At 39.2% G+C, this 16,890-nt stretch overlaps 1 protein-coding gene across 2 annotated transcripts in view; it reads right to left on the minus strand.

Moving 5' to 3' along the window:
- Positions 1-16,890, minus strand: part of SYT1 (synaptotagmin 1) — a 583,887-nt gene that overhangs the window by 86,112 nt on the left and 480,885 nt on the right. For both annotated transcript variants that reach the window (XM_067559902.1, XM_067559903.1), the window contains one exon: positions 13,572-13,739. In XM_067559902.1, coding sequence (XP_067416003.1) covers positions 13,572-13,739 — 168 coding nt within the window. The remainder of the gene's footprint in view (positions 1-13,571; positions 13,740-16,890) is intronic.

Raw genomic sequence — 16,890 nt, forward strand, 5'->3', positions numbered from 1 at the left:
AGGTTTCTTTAATTGGGTCCTGACACTATGTATACAGGTTAATATTTAAAAAAGTAACATGAAAAGTAAGAAAAGGCAGAAAAATACATCTAAAATTACAAAAAAAGAAAATAGTGGTTACAAAAGGAAATTTCGGTGTGTGGGCAAATTTACCGCATTTATTTTATGCGGCATAGCACCTATAACAATTGTGTCTACTTTCTTTACAAAAGTACAAACACAAATTAGAATAATCAAAATTGATTCAAATATCCTGCCCCTATAGAAAACTTCATCAGAAGAAATTAATGTTCAGCCTGACTGAATAACATGAAAGCCTAAAAGAACCAAAAACATGTGCAACATAATGTGAAACTAACCAATCTCTGGCTTGTATACTAATAGACAATCAGGAAAAGTAAGTTCAGGATATTAGAGAACTCAGAGGATAACAACCTGTTGCCAATTCAGAAAACTGAATGCCAGACATCAACAACAGAGATTCCTCAATGGATTTTAAAAGTTGTTATGGAAGATAAGGAGAGGCAGAACGTAAATAACTGGGTATCTGACAATGTTGAGCTTTAGAAGACTACTACAAGCACTTTATATTGTACCCACAACAGATTAGGTAGTTAGTGGAGCACATTTAGCTAGCCCAAGATGGGTTGCCATGTTCTGTAGCAACTTTAGCTTCCATAGGTTCATCAAGGTAGTAGCCCTATATACTGCACTTGCACTAACTCTGCTTGGAATAGGTATAGAATTCTGTGACAAGTTATGTGTTGAAGAGGAAAGGATGCAGTATCATGGTCAGCCACAAATCAAAAAAGGCACTCAAAACCACAGCTGCTCTCTGGCACCATTGCTATGTTTGTAAGTGCAGGTGCAATCTTTAAAAGGAATCTCCAGGCCCACCAGTATTATCAAGTTAAATCTCAGCCAGTTCTCTCTCATCCAGATCCAAATCATCACTTAGAACTGAGAAGCGCAGAGACAGCACAATGTAAATTCAGAAGGAGATGAGAACTGCATGTCATCTGCATTTGGAAGACTGAAGCCCAGAGTGCCTTGCCCTCTGTCCCAGCAGCCAGCAGGTGTAATGATATGGAACATTGTGACAATATACATTTTAAAGCCCCAGGGAGGCAGATAACATGCTACACCTTGGCATCTCTGCAGGAAGAAGGAGAGGATCACTTCATCCTCCCTTCTATCCAATCAGAGCACCACAAATGAGTCAACAAAATGTCATGGTCAGTGGTACTAATGGCTGCTAACAGAACTAATAAAATCATCATGGAGGCTTTATTGGTTTCCACCGCTGTGGCTAGATCAGAAAAGATAGATATGCTTTTGTGCCATACCCAGCTCTACATTTTTAACATGTACAATAAGAAGAGCAGAAAAGAAACAATTCATAAAAGTTGGATATCCTGGCCAAGCAGCCATCATGAAAGAGCAATAGCACCTTAAAAGTACACAGGCTAAAAAGTGTATCTAAACTATCAATAACCAAACTGCATATGCAGAATGATGGTATAGTTTAAAAATAGCTGACAAGGATGAGAAGTTAGGAGATCAATCAAACATTTACTATGTTCTCCCTAAGGAGTGGGAGGTTTGTGATTTTAGTGAGAGAGAGAAAGAAAGTCGAGAAGGGTGTTGGTTTGATCTTCACAGAGCAGTCTAGATCTGAGCAGGATTCCAGTGTCAGAAACCCAAATGAAACAGATGGTACTATACAATTCAAATTGTTCTTTAACACCTTTAGAAATGTATGTATGAGACTGATCTACAGAACAGCATTTATAGCAATCTTCTGTTTTCTCAAATAATTTCTCTGTGCACCATGTACATGTTACCTATGAATATCTGAGAATGATAATTATTATTATGAATTTATTATTCACTTTGATCTGTATGGCTGAAGTTAAAGATTCACTATAATCAGTCCTTCAAAAAGAGATTGTGTGTGTATAACATCACAGACTGCAAAGTCTTAAAACCTAGAGATGTCAATCCCCTATTAGCATAGCAGGAAGGAATGCATAAAATCCAGGAACAAAAATTAAGTGAAAGTGGTTTTCCTACACATTATTACTTATATTCTATATAACAGATTAGTGCCTCGTCAGGACCAGGGCCTCACTGTGCTAGGTGCTGTATAAACACATAATAAAAAGTAGTACTTCCCTCAAAGAATTTATATTTTAATTTAAGACATGATGCAGCCAATGGTCTTTCTAGGGGCTATGATAACAACAAGTAGGTGAAAGAAAGAAATAAAGGAAAGGGGAAAGGAGGTGTGAGGGTTACAGCAATAAGGATGCATGATTACATACACTGGTTATGTGCATAATTAGATGGATCTGAAACAGTTTTTAAGATATAAAATAGATATTAGTAATTCCTACAGGCCTTACATCTGTCACAGAAGGTACACAGGCAGGGACCAATGGAAACATGACAATATCATACACTAACTTCCTGTACCCTAAGCTTTAAAAATATTAAAGTAATCTACAGTAAAAGTCCAACATACTATAGTTTACAACCCTGTGCTGTGTTTTAGACTATAGCTGCAATTTGTGCTACCAATACCTATCATAGCTACAGTATACAGTGCTTCAAATGTCAGTTAAGTAAGTTGTTAAACTACACGGAAACACAAAAGCCTCAGAAAAGTGGCTAAATTGTTACTATGGTAATCCATGACGTGGACTAAATTGGTGTTTAAGAACTGTGAGGGGAAAAAATGAAGAAAATGACTAATTTTGCTCTTTCCTGGACTACTACTCCCAAACCTCTGTCTTCAACCTTTTCAAAAATGCTTTTTTTTCTGATTCTTCTGGAAAGCTCTAGTTCTCCAGAGTGGGGAGAGCATGGATAGCAAAAACACAGCAACATCAATGTGCCTCAGTATTTTTTTGAGTGGACCAACTTCTCTAATGTGAGAGCTGGTATTTCCCCATGTCTATTGCAATGCAGATCTCCATGTTGAGAGACTGGACAAGGTTGCCAATTAGTGAGTCTTATGATGGGATATTATACTGTTTAGAGAGAAATAACTTAGCACTTCTCTGGCTCATGAGCTCAGTACATCTAACAGCAATCAGATAGTGGTTTTTGGTTGCTTACTGTCTTGGGGCCAGAGTCTAGTCACAATCTGCATGGGTGTGCAAAGGGTGTGCAAAAGGGGAAATGCACAGAGCTGCCATTTCTTCTTGTTCTCCTATTAACCAGAACCCTGCTGAGGAATGCAGTTTCTGCTTCTGGACAATACATCCACAGATGCTGGCTGTCTAAATAAGGCAATACAAAACAAGGGATACATATCCACTGCCCCTCTGCATCAGCCATCAGATGTAGCAGAGCAGAGAGTGTGCTGCTATCTCCTCCTGCAGCCAGAGCTGCTATTACAATGTGTGCATGCCAGGAGATCCCACGAGAAACTGTAGCTTACTAGACCAGAATTCCCTCTGCGGCTGCACAGCAAGACATCTGTCCAAAGCCTTCTCCAATGCATCTCCAGTATGAAGGGAAGACTCTTCCCTTTGAACTGAATTTCAAACAACATAAATGATTGGCATACTAATCACCTGAACTAAAGACCTGGAGGCAATTGGTTGACAGACCACTGCCCGCCCCTGAGCAATCCAGGCTCTCCATAAACCTTTTAGAAAGAATTAGCTGAGATCATTCTGACCTCTCTCATCATGTTTCTAAGACGCTTATAGAAAAACCTGTATAACATTACTTTCCAAATGCCATAGCATGTTAAACATTCAAGTTTAGTGAACTTGAATTTATGGCGGTAGGCATATCCTAATCTACTTCCTCTATTCTCTCTCCTGTTCTTGAACATGAAAAAACTATTTTTTTTTTTTGGTAAAAAAGCAAAGCTTCTCTCTGCTGTTCCTAGCTTTCTTGTTGTAACTCCATTTTTCTCCACTCACCTTCTGCATGTTTGTCAGGAATGTACTCTGTCTGGTATTATTCTCATTTGTATATTGATTGGTAGAAGATGTCTTAACCCTAGCTGCAAATATATGGACACAGAGAAGCACTTTTTCAGCACATTAACTCAAGATGCATTTCCACATGTGGAAGTCAAATGGGTAATTAACTTGTTTCTGACAAATAAGCAACACAAGATTTTCTGACCTCAGAACACATTCTGTACAGCCTGCTGCCCAGAAACAGCAAGGCCCCAAAGGAGGCAGCTTTCTATACCATCACGGAATATTTGGCTTCTTTTCCACTATATTTGATAGTATGCTTAATGGCTGTATATCCATGTCGGCTGAGGTGAATCAAGACACACAAATTGACTTTTTTTCCCTTTTGATTTCAATGAGCCAATTACATCCCTCATTTATGAAATAAAAATGCCCATGACCACCATATGCATGTTTCTTTCCAGAGAGTGAGTACAGAAAGAGCATGCTACTTCAAGGAAGGTGTGTAATAGGATTACCAAGAGCATGAACGTAAGGGACTCTGAAGGAAATACATGGTTCTGCATGCCCTGAAACAATAGTTCCAAGCAGTGTTCACCTGCTGTTCACCTCAGTGGGGTGTTATCTCCAAAGTTATAACATTTCATGCTGCAAATTTCCAGGTAAACAGCAACTAATTAACTGCTGGGTTTCTTTTTAAACATTCAGCTAAGATGCTTTTCCCACAAACTGAAACTGCCTCCCAGGTTCCAAAAGCCTCAGCTGCCCCCTATCTCTTTGCCAGATCCCTGCTGAGAAATGCTAAGACATAGCATTTTGCATTTATAATACAAAATTCTGCAGTGCCTTGGCAATTTTAAAAGGGTAACATAAATGTAATATATAATTAAACACCACAATGGAAAACACAGAAGTTCATTTTCATATTCAGTAAAATAAAAAACTTCAATTTTTAAAAATTTGTTTGGCACTGTGGTAGCATCTTCTTAGGGATAATGATACTTTTCTTTGTAAAGCACTATGTAAAGCTTTATCCACGGACCTACGTAAGAGCCAGATATTATTATTGGAGATGTAAAAGGCCTATTAGATCATCTGTCCATCTTTTATATAACAGAAAATGACTGGTAAAGTGAATTACTCTTTGTATAAATTTCCTCAACTCTCACTTACAGAGTTCCTGCACTGGGGTTTCAATAAACTAGATGGCTTAATTAGTATGTTCCATCTTTAAGTTTGATGAAGCTTGCTTGAGTGTTAAAATAAGAAGTCCCCATTGAGGCCCAACTCCTATCTCCTCCTCTGCAGGTAAAGATGGTCCCCAACACAGCAGAACGACTGTGTATGGAAAAGGAAGGATGCCAGTATGCCACATAAAAAATCTCCTCAGTGGGTGCTGGCAGGCAGAAAGCCCTTCTCCACATGGAAGGGAATTACTAGGGTTGTGGAATTTACTCCAGGCCTTAATGGTTCTATGCCTGCTCTGCTGTCTAGGAGGAAGATTCTCTCCTTGCCCCCACAGAGATCCCCATCACCTAGTTCAGTTCCTTGTATTGGTCACTGGGGCTGCATCTGGGCCTAAGTGCAAATATTGTCAAAATGTCTGAAGGAAAAAAATAATCACATTCAATAGATGGAGGAGACATTCAAAATGATTCATAAAGCAGTAAGTATTTAAAGAGATATCTCTGGTCCACTTTACTGGAGCAGTAACAGCCATGTGATGCATATAAAGTTGGTGGCAACAACACCTGGTCTATGCCATTGCGGGGCAAACTCCCTTCAGTACCTTTTTTCTACATTCTCTGCTCAAAATTTTACATGCCAGAGTTGGTGCAGGTAAACAGTCCTTCCATCACTTGCACTTTTTCAGTTAAGTGAGCCTGAGGAATTTGTTACATCAGCAGCAATTATGCACAAAGATAACAGCAGTATGGTAAAATGGATCCAGGACATGTAGTTCATGCATAATGGGCTGCCCAGTAACAAGCAATCATTGAGCAGAGTGGCCCTGTTCTTTAAAACTCGAATAGTGCATAACAAAGCCTTACATAAAACCTTTTATCTTCCAAGGGCTTTACCAACATTAACTTATTAATCATCCTTTTCTAAGAGAGATGGGAAAAGATGGCATTCAAATTTGACTGGTCATGAGAATAGAAGGCAGCTTCTAATATCTCATTAAATCCTCACCCTCTGACTTCATCTAAGATGCTTTTAGGAAGAGGCTGAGAAGCATAGAGGAGCTTTGTGGACAAAAAGGAAGCTAACTGCTCATCAGATGCTTTTCTCCTCTGTGATTGTGCCATTCATTAAAATGTATGTGTTATTATGTGCAACAACTGAATTCCATGTAAAGGGCGATAAAACAGGATCTTCATGCTAAAGTTGATTGAGGTCACGTAGGCGACTCTTGCAAAGTGATTGCTCATGACTGCCATTAACACACTTTGGAATACATCTTACTTCAGGGTCATAATTTAAAACATTAAGAGCATTTCAGCATCTGACTTCACATCTATTTAATTGCCAATTTATTTATAATTCCACTTAGTGACAAGTTGTTAGGATCTGAAAAACCTAACTGATGTTGTAAGCAAATAAATTACATGATATTCCTCATATAATGGATAGTATAATTGAACAGACTATATACAGATTTTGTTTTTCAATGATGAATGTTACATTCTGCAGTTATTATATGTGGAATATGCTATAAAATGTCTTTGCAGTAATCTAACATAATTACATTTGTCACACAATTTTGGATGGAAGCCAATTCCTTATGGTTTTATTCTACTTTTCTTGTGTTTTGTTGTAATTAGTAGACCAGGTTGCTCTACCATGCTCATGAGCACTAACAAGACATAAACATGTGTACATTGTTGTACATCTAACCTAGGTAATCTCTGCTTTAGTACTTGTAGTGGCTGTATATTGTTTAGTAAGGAAGGTGCTTGATGAGCACATTTAAAGCTAAAACACTGACTGGGCTCCTAGCTAGTAGTTAATCTGTGCTAGAACCTGAGCTGTAGTAGCTGTAAGGATTTGGAAGACTAGATCCCAGGTCTTCAGGTGATTGACTCTTCCACGCCATCACCCAGCAGCCACGACAGAGCTGTGATCAAAGCACTATAAATACTGGGAAAGTAAACACCATAGAAAATCCTGCCCATGGAAGATCCGACTGACAGCAGGCCCCATGATCTCTCATTGGTCCAAGTGCACTATTCAAGCATAGAATAAGTTTCAGGAAACTGTACAACTTGGCAGTCCTTGACCTGTTGCTTTAACAGACCTTGATTTTGTTAAATGTGTCAACACCTTTATATATTTAGGAAGCACAGTTGCTAACAATAAAACCCCTGATGCAGAAGTTGCGTATCACATTCAGTGAGCCTCCAAAGCATTTGGAGGACTATTGAAACGTCTCTGGTATCAGCACAACATCACCACAGCAACTAAGATAAAGGTCTATCATGCTGTGGTGCTGACTGCATTTCTGTAGTCTATAGAAACAATAGCTCTATAAAGGTGACACATCAAAAAGCTGACAAGCCTGCAACTGAGGCCTCTGCGGCAGCTTCTAGGAATTAAATGGCAAGTTCCAAACACCGAGGTAATGAGAAGAGCTAGCATGCCCAGTGTTGAGGCACGTATAGCAGCTGCGCAGCTGAGATGGACAGGTCATGTTGTCCATATGCCGGATCCTCGGCTCCCAAAGATTCTCCTCTATGGTGAACTCAAGGAAGGGAAACACGACAGAGGAGGGCAAAAGATGTGCTAAAAGGATGTTTCGAAAAGAAATTTGAAGAAAGCAAATATTAACATAGAGAACTGGGAAGAAGTTGCAAGAGATAGATATAAATGGAGATCTGTAGTGTATGATTCTATCCAGCCAGTTGATGTGCACAGAGAGGCAGCATATCAACAGCACCATCTTCAATGGCATAATATCAAGCAGCTTTCCAATTTCTCCTGCCCAAACTGTCACAGAGGCTTTATTTCAAATGCTGGATTCGCTTCTCATCACCGAGCTAACAAATGCTAAATTTCCCTCTTCCACAGTCATCATCAAGTACGACGGACAGTCGAAGAAAATACTTGGCCTGTTGCTACAACAGACCCTGCTTTTTTTCCCCTGCTTTGGACCTGGCTCTGATCTTCAGCTCTGATCCTTGGCTTGATCCCTGGCTCTGGCTACAATCTCTGACTAGACCCCCGACTCGGTGCCAACCTTTGGTTTGACTGTCGGCTCCTAACTCCTGGCTCTACCTGTTAGGCAAGACTCCCCATGTCCTGGTCATGACAGTAGGAAGTTGAAAGGTATTATCTGCATGCTATTAACCTCCTAAACCAGTCTCTCGCTCTCTCTTTTTCCTCAATTACAAAATGTCCAGATTCCTTATATCTTCAGCTAAAGCAGACTACTATTATTTTAAAACGTTTCCTCATCTGTAAGGAGATAACAGTATTTTGGGAATGTCCTAAAATCTGGTATTAATGACGGCAATACAAATCCTGAGGGTACTAGCTTTAATCTTTGGCGAGAACAACAGGGCATCAAACGTGACTTATTCTGTCCTCGGAGCAAGCTCAGACAGAATTCTCCAGAGTCAGGTCTTGCCATTGGATCTGTTTGATATCATCACTGCAGAGTAAGGCAGCAGATTGTTACATGACTGATAGTTAAATACTAAGAAGTAGAAAACATAAAACAAAGACATTTCTTTCAAAATAAATCTCTCCAAACCATTTACAGATTTAGCTCTGTTGTTTTTCTAGGAGAGATTTAGGTTCCAGAAATATCATAAGCAATGAAGCTCTTCTGGATCAGTCTCATCGTATGTAAGACACAAGTAAACATAGGAACCATAATAGGTCAAACATGAATAAAGACACTTTGGATGAAATCCACTGCATCAAACCCAAATAACTGGGTTCTCTGGGCTTGTCTTCTCTGCAGAGTTAACTTGAGTTATAAACCAAATGTTGCCCCAACTTGAGTCCTGTCCACCACAAAAACCTGTAACTCAAGCATGGTGGTACTTTAAATTCAAGTTGGGTAGCTCATTGTGGGTACAGGCTACAACCTGAATTATCACAACTCATCAGCTGCTAATGCAACGACTCTGCCACAATCTAATCACACTGTGCAACTCAAGTATTAATTCTCTCTCAAGCTAGGCTTACTCAAGAGGAATTAATTTGAGTTAACTCTGCAGTGAAGATGTAACCATATATGTAGGTGGAGTGCTATGTGGTCTGAGAAGTGAAATCCAACCTCTATAACATGGGGCCAGAGGAAGGGGGGTAAATACTGATTATCGATATAAGGAAAGAAGTTCAAAATTGCTTTTCCAATAATTGATCTTGAACTGATTTCACCCAAAGGATGGGGTGGGGAAGGATTGTTCCCTCACCACAATTCCATGCATAAAGGAGACACTCTGCATGCTAATTTCCCCTACCAGGTGAAAGGGAACCTTGGCTGCCCGGGAGGCAAGTCTTTTACTGACACAATTAAAAAAGCACCTCTCCCATATTGACTACATCTAGATGCCTCCTGGCTTATTCCTTGAATGCAAACTTACTTCTCGCTTCTTACTACATTTGAAAACATACAGTGCTGTAAGGGAGGTATATTGTGAGACATTTGTTTGCAAAACACAATACAGTATAACGCTAACCTGCATTCTATTGCCCTGCGTGTTGCATAAATAGGTTAGTAAAGAACCCTTAACTGATTTTAGGCTAGTGAATGTTTAAAAAAACCTATTATGCAATCACTAAAGCATTATTATCTTAATCTAAATGGAAAATAACAAAATCCATTCTGAGGAGATAGTATGTGTGCAAGGCTCATTTTTCAGACATCTACTAAGAACAATGCAAAATCCAATATTCTTAAACAAAGAGCTCTTGTCTTTTGGTCTCTGGAGGTTTGTATAAGTTCATCATGGGTGTGGGAAAGCAGAGGGGGTAGCAAGGTAGAAGTAAGGTCTGAGTCTATTGAGTAAAATAGCTTACCTATCAAATGCATCACAGTTTGAAAAACAACCCTCCTCTCATTCAAATCCTACCTTTTTCCATGATGTCCACAAGAAATGACCTTAGAATAATTAACAACAACAAACACACCACAACTGGCATCCGTGCAATCATAGCTTTGCATACTGCTATAGTGAATATTGTCAAAATAACAACGGCTCTAACATTAAGAAAACTAAGCTTAATTTAATTCTTCAGCTAACCTAAACAATGATAATTTTTCACATTTAATGGAAACTCACATGAATAGATGTGACACATAATTAGAGACATAAAAAAGAAATGGAAAACTTACTCCATTTATTTTGGGAATGTATTTAGTGCTGAATTCAATCATTCAAAAAGTAAAACATTTTTATACAGGAGGAAATTTTTCCATGTCAAATTGCCTAATGGTTATAAAGGAAAATAGCTACACTCTAATAGTAGTTGGAAACCAAACCAAACCAAACCAGATTATACAGAAATAGAAATTCTCCTCTGTACATATGATACTTGGAACATAGCCATGAGTGATTAGGCAGCAATAGAAAAGAGAGTTAACTTTAAAATGAATGAGAAATTGGAATTATTTGGTCTTTTGATGTATGTATTTGAGATTAGGGACCTGATTTTCAAAGGGACAGAAGCCCTGAGCTACGCACAGATGCACACCTGATCTGCATGCATAGTAGCTATTATCTTCATTTGTTATTCGTATTGTGATAGCATCCAGAAACACCGATCAGGATCAGTTCAACATTGTGCTTGGGGCCATACAAATTTAGGGTAGCATCAAAGGCCTTGCAATCAATTTTGAAACAAGCTTCAGTGAGTGAATATAATGAACGAAGAGAGAAGAATAGAAAGAGGATCAGGGAAATGATACATTCTCAGGGTTATTTACCCCAACTACATAGGCCTCTAGGGAAAATATGCTTGGGGGGTGGACAACATTGAGTCAACCTTGCATGCACCCTGCAGCAGTGGCTCCTGTCTTGTCAGCTGGGCCTGACTCCCTGCTCCAGCCCATTGGCTCTTGCCATTCCTGGGATCAGAGGAACCTGCCACAACATCACTTGATGTGCATGTTTGTTTGCATGCAGGCAGGGCCCTCTCTCGCTATGCCCTGTCCTGTCCCCTTCTTGGCCTTGGTGCTATTGGACATGGGGCGTCACCAACAATGCTGGACATGTGTGTGTGGCTCAGAAAATGACACGCTGACAAACAGCTACCATGCCATTAAGGGCTTGATTCTGGAATAAGCGGAGCATTCTTGGCCCAGTGATGGGAGGGGAAGACACTCAGCAGTCTTCAGCACCTTGTAAGATCAACCCACAATGGAAGAGGGGAGGGCAATGAGATAAGTGACAAAGTAGCTAATTTGGGAGGGGCAATGTTGTAAGAGGCTTTAAGTGTGAGGGTAAAAACTTAAATGTGAAAGGATCCATTAGTTACACAGTACTCATGCATGTATGTTATCTGCATGTGCAAATGGCTAAGTAGATGTCTAACTTCCATGTCACTGCATATATACAAATACTACATTTGTCAGTGCAATTGTGGTCATTGCATGCACAAATAAAGTGCATTGTTACATGCAACTCTCGGCTTTTGTCCTTTTGAAAATAGGTCCACAATGTACCTGTTAACCTCCAAATTCAGTATCGATGTTTGCTTTTAATTAATTAGCTTCCCCTTTAATGAAAAGCCAGGCTCCAGTCACGTCAGAAGTCTGTTGTGCAAATATTTGGCTGACAGAGGTAGCATGCACTGTAGAACATCTGTCTGAAGCAACTTTAACACCATTTTGTATTAGCAGCATATGAACTTTACCGAAGAACAGAGAGACAAAATCAAATATCACTGTGAAAGTGGAAAGTACATGTCAACAGACTGTTATCTGCCATGTTACCAGCTAAACCTAGCACTAACATGTATTATTTTACTGGCTGTCTGCACATGAAATTTGTTTAAAAGGTTAAGTTTATGTTAAATAGGTAAAGGTTCAAGTACTTTTCATGCATCATTTGGCTGCACTTTATACTTTTTGAGGTGCAGTGCTGTGAGACACTGATATTGTCTGATTATAGTTTTTATTTTGACAAAACAGAAATCAAGAGATAGTGAAGTAAAAATCTGATTCTTTGGAATTCCTGGCACTTAATAAAGATTGGAGGAATCAAATACATACTGGCTTAACAGTTTCTGACTCTCCAGTGTGCACAGACTTTAAAGAAAAGTTACCTGGGATCAGGCCTTCTTGGGGTAATATGATTCAAATATTTCTTTTGACCTTTGCTTTAAAAGCAGGATTGAAATATGGCATATTATAGGACTACCAATGCCACAGACTTTTTTTTAGTAAGAGAAACCCACGAAAGATGTGTTGACCAAGAAAATGCCACAGAAAAAAAATCTAAATTCAGCAGTGACTTTCAAATGAGTATATACCAAAAAATAAAAGAAAACTGTTGGCAGATTCAGTCATCAAAAGCTAACACAGAGAAGGCAGACTGTGAAATACATCATCTTTGAAAATCTGAGAAGACACAGGTGATGAAGATATAAAGAGGGAAGGAAGAAAATTTAAATCAATATATTGTTCACAGAGAGGAATTTGAATCCAGTATTCAGCTTTTCTTCACATTGATTGGGGAAGGATTTTGATCCAGAGGTTGTCTCTCTCATCATAGAAACCAAGGTTGGAATCTAAACCAGTTTATTGGCTAAATTAGACAACAAGGAAGTCAGACTCAGATTCATTCTAGTCTCACCAGAAAACTGAAACATGCTGTGCATTCTGTCTGAGTGGGAAGCTATTTATTATCTGACAATCAAAATGAAAAATAATGTAAAATTTAAGAAAAAATGTTTTCATGATAAGCAAAGGTGGATATCTTGCATGAACAACACTGCAGAATGCACAATTTAGTTATTAAACATTTCTAAAGAGTGCTATATGTGTACATAGCACTTTAGATAGCAAATTATTATAAACTTCCTTCCCAGAAGCTGACTGACAAAACAGATCTTTAGAGACAGCAAAAGGCAAAGGAGAGAATAATGTTATGATATAGTACAGTTCATTTCAAAGTTTGTTTTTTTAATACACCATTTTAATCACTGAATACTGTTTGAACTGCTACACGATAATAACAATCTAGCATGTTAAAGCCACAAATGCTTTTACCCACATTTTGATGCACAGAGATACAAATACTCTGATGTACGTTCAGGAGCAAATCACTTTCACTATTCAACTGCAAATAAAGGTGCAAATGTTGTGGATGTAAACTGCACTCACTCAAGAGAATGGTCACCCTTTTAAAGTCCGTCCCACAACATAGTGCCTAAAGTGTCAGAAATGATTGGAAGGAGGGATAACAAGATATCCCTTGCATCATGAAAATCTTCTGATAGCAATAAATGTTTACCAGATGGTTTTTGTTCCATCAAACTATGGAAAACTCTATCAAGCTAACTTTAGAAATATTGATAGGTTTCTTGCTATAAGTCAATTCCCACTTACTAGTTTGACTGTTTCCCCAGCCGATGATAAAAATATGCTGCCAAAAACATAACAATTGTTTTCCTTACCTCTTCCTTCTCAGCACTTTGCAAATCCCGCCACTCCTCAGTCACATGACCAAAGTCCACTGTATTCATGGCCACCTTATATTCCCCAATTATATCATGTTTGGAGAAACGATCAAAGTCGTATACTGCCATCACTAAAGTTTTTCCACCCAGTTCAGAGTACGGCACCTATAAAGAAGAAAACATGACAAACTCTTTAGCTCAGACAATAAAGATGGGTTCACTGCAATGCAAATCAATTTATTTGGTTTATTTGCTGTCATCCTGGGTAAATTGAACTAGGGGAAAATTATGAGGTATTTATCTTTGTAGTCACCTGATGTACTGTTTCCCCGAGACCAAAATATGGCACTCAATAGAACAATGTGGCAGCTCACTTATCGCTCTCCAGCTTTTGCCCTCTGTCCTCAAAATTATTTTGTGTGTGGTGAAACTGAAACCGGAGGCCAATTATTTGCTCCAAAGATACATGAGCTTTTAATACTGTAGTATGTTCCTGCCAATAAATCATACTGTCAACACTCAGAAAAGGGTAGCCCAGAGACTGATGAGAAACTACAAAACTGACTTACTGCATCTGACACAATGTAATAAGAGACTGGATTGTCTTCTTACAGTGCAACTATTTATTACTTATCCAGGTATATTTTTTCAGCATTATACCTTTCACACTATAGCTTCTATGGTTAATTCTAAGACATTGTGTATGGTTAGAAATTGCGGAGGCAGCAGGCCAAGTCCTGATTAATTCTCCAGCTGTTCTGATAGGTATGGGACAGATGCTTTGGGTTAGGGTGTTTATTAGTCACATTTTTAATATTTGGGGTAAGCGATGCAGTTCAGATAAGCTACACTCGAGTAGCTGGCTAGAAAAGCCTAATTAAAAAAATTGTTTGAACTTGCATTGAAGCCTTGCTCAATCTTAATAAATTCTCTGTTATTTTGCAAGTTTAAATTATTACCATATACTTCAGTAAACATTTTTTTATTAATTGTCTATATAAAAAGGGAAGCTATAGCATGGCACAGTATTTAGCCATATGAACATCCAAATGTTCTTGCCTGTTTAAGCTCTGGGTCTTCAAATATTGTGTGACTATTTGGCTTTCACTTGCTTTTTAAAATATTGACCCTATGGTATTTCACCTTTTTCATAAGGTGTTATATATAGAACAATTCCATAGAATATTTCAAGTTCAAGACCTGATCTTGCATCCTCTAAAGTCTATGATAACTTCAATGGGAATAAAATACATTTTCAAAGAAGATTTGGCAGCAATACCACCCTGTCTGTCCCACCAGCTTCAGAGGCCAGGAGGGTTTGTCTGGACCAGCAGGGCAAAGAAAACCCTTGGTCCCTTTGAGGATTGCTTCTTGTCTTGTTTCCTTCACTCCCTGCAGGCTTCAGGAGGTAAGCTCTATGGCTGATTGGTTGGGTCAGAAGGGTAACAATGTAAGTCTATTGGCTCCTTCACTCATAAGGGGAAGGTTTATAAGTCCTTCCTCTTGCCCAGGGTGCCATTCTGTACCACAAAGAAATGCTCCCCTTTCCTCCACTTGGGATCAGAATAGCACTGGACTTTTGGGCCTTGCTCTGGGCATGGCAGTAGTCACCTTTTGGAAGCTAGGAAGAAATTTTAACCTCACTGCTAGATAGGTTGAAACCTTGCATTCCACAGGCCATTCTCTCAGCAGTCCAGGGACTCAGTGGGTAATTAGGTTGTAAAATTCAAAATGTCGCAACTTGGCAGGTGCCCAGTGCAGGTGCCCATTCAATAAGGGTATAGTTTCCTGATAAACAGGATTTGGAAGTGGATTAGAAGAAGAAGAAGGTGGGGAATGGGGCTGGGGTTTCTAACGTCTGGTGCAGTAAGGAGACTCCCCCCCACCTTAGCCATTGTGCAAGAGGATAACAGTGCTGGAACCAGGTAAATGGTGCATGTGCGGTAGAGGAAGGCTGAGCCAGCCAACAAGTGCGTACAGATCATTGCACTGGACAAATAATTGCCAGATAGTTTCCAGGTGTGTTACTAATTAATAAAGCTGAAACCTAGATAAACCACATTCCTGGTGTCTTGACTTTCTTTCTGTGATTTCCAAGAAAATGGTGGTATCTGACAAGCCCAGCATATTGTCACAAATCTTATTTTCAGATAGTCTTTGCTGTACTGCCTGCTCTCATATTCGCTGACAGCTGGAAGCCCATGCAGCCCTTCTCTATGTACCGGGCTGCATTTAGGGGCTGGTGACCACTTGGGGTGCCAGGCTTGGGGGGTGCCAGACTCTGGGTGCTGTTTTTGTTAGAGGCAAAAGGGGCAATAGAATGTTTGAAGTAAAATGGTTCGGTATGTCATACATGGATTCATTTTTCACTAACCTCCTGCAATCATGCGTGCAAATCATTCATCAAAGTTGTGAAATGGGCTACAAATGCAATAAAAATAAGGTATTCAAATGTTTAACAAATGAAGGGGGGCACCGAAGAAACTCCTCACCAGGGAAGCCATTTAATCTAGGCACTGTCCATGTACAATACAAAGGATGAAATTCTAACCCCAGTGAATACAGTGAGAAAACTTCCATTGACTGAGATATTGAGGTGAGCTTTTCTCTTTGCAAGACACAGGACAGCAGTCCAGAAAACAAAGAAATTGCAGATTTCTCTCTTTTTGAGAAGTTTCACCATCCAACATTACTAAGTAACTCTTTCTGAGGTTTCCCTCTTGAAGGAACCCTTTAATTTCAACTGTACTTTACCTCCAGATGCTAGTGGACTAAACCCAGTTTAAATGGATTCCCATTTTCATGCATTCTGGGCAAGATGTAGCTGCATCGGTTAAATTCTTGGCAATGCCAGTTTTTTTCACCTCTTAATATTTATGATAATAAATGTGTTAATTTAAGAATTTAGAATGTTTTGAACAGCGGGTATCTCAGGGAACAGCTGCTTTATCATTCAAAGCAGTGAAACAAAGATAAAATCATGTTGTGTTGAAGTACTGTTGAAGTGTGTTGAAAGCAATGCATGTATGCAGCCATGCGGACAAACAACTGATGTTGCATAAAGTAAAGCAACTATACCACTGAGCCTGTGCCTATAGTTCTTATTCAGGCAAAACCACCATCAGTTTTGCTTGAATAAAGCCTTCAGGATCCAGCCCACTATCACTACTGTGGTGTGGTGCACCTAAACACCTCAGTCACAGCTTGTTAGGCAAAAGATTTCAGCATACACTTTCTTCTGGGAAGCAAAATGTGACTATTAAGATGTGACTTAAAATAAGTGGACATTATCTGCCTGTGAGTGAGTGTTTTGATT

The sequence above is a fragment of the Emydura macquarii genome, unplaced genomic scaffold, assembly GCF_026122565.2.
Source record: "Emydura macquarii macquarii isolate MOO-44397 ecotype Brisbane River unplaced genomic scaffold, CSIRO-AGI_Emac_v2 contig_2205, whole genome shotgun sequence".
Lineage (NCBI taxonomy): Eukaryota > Metazoa > Chordata > Testudines > Chelidae > Emydura > Emydura macquarii.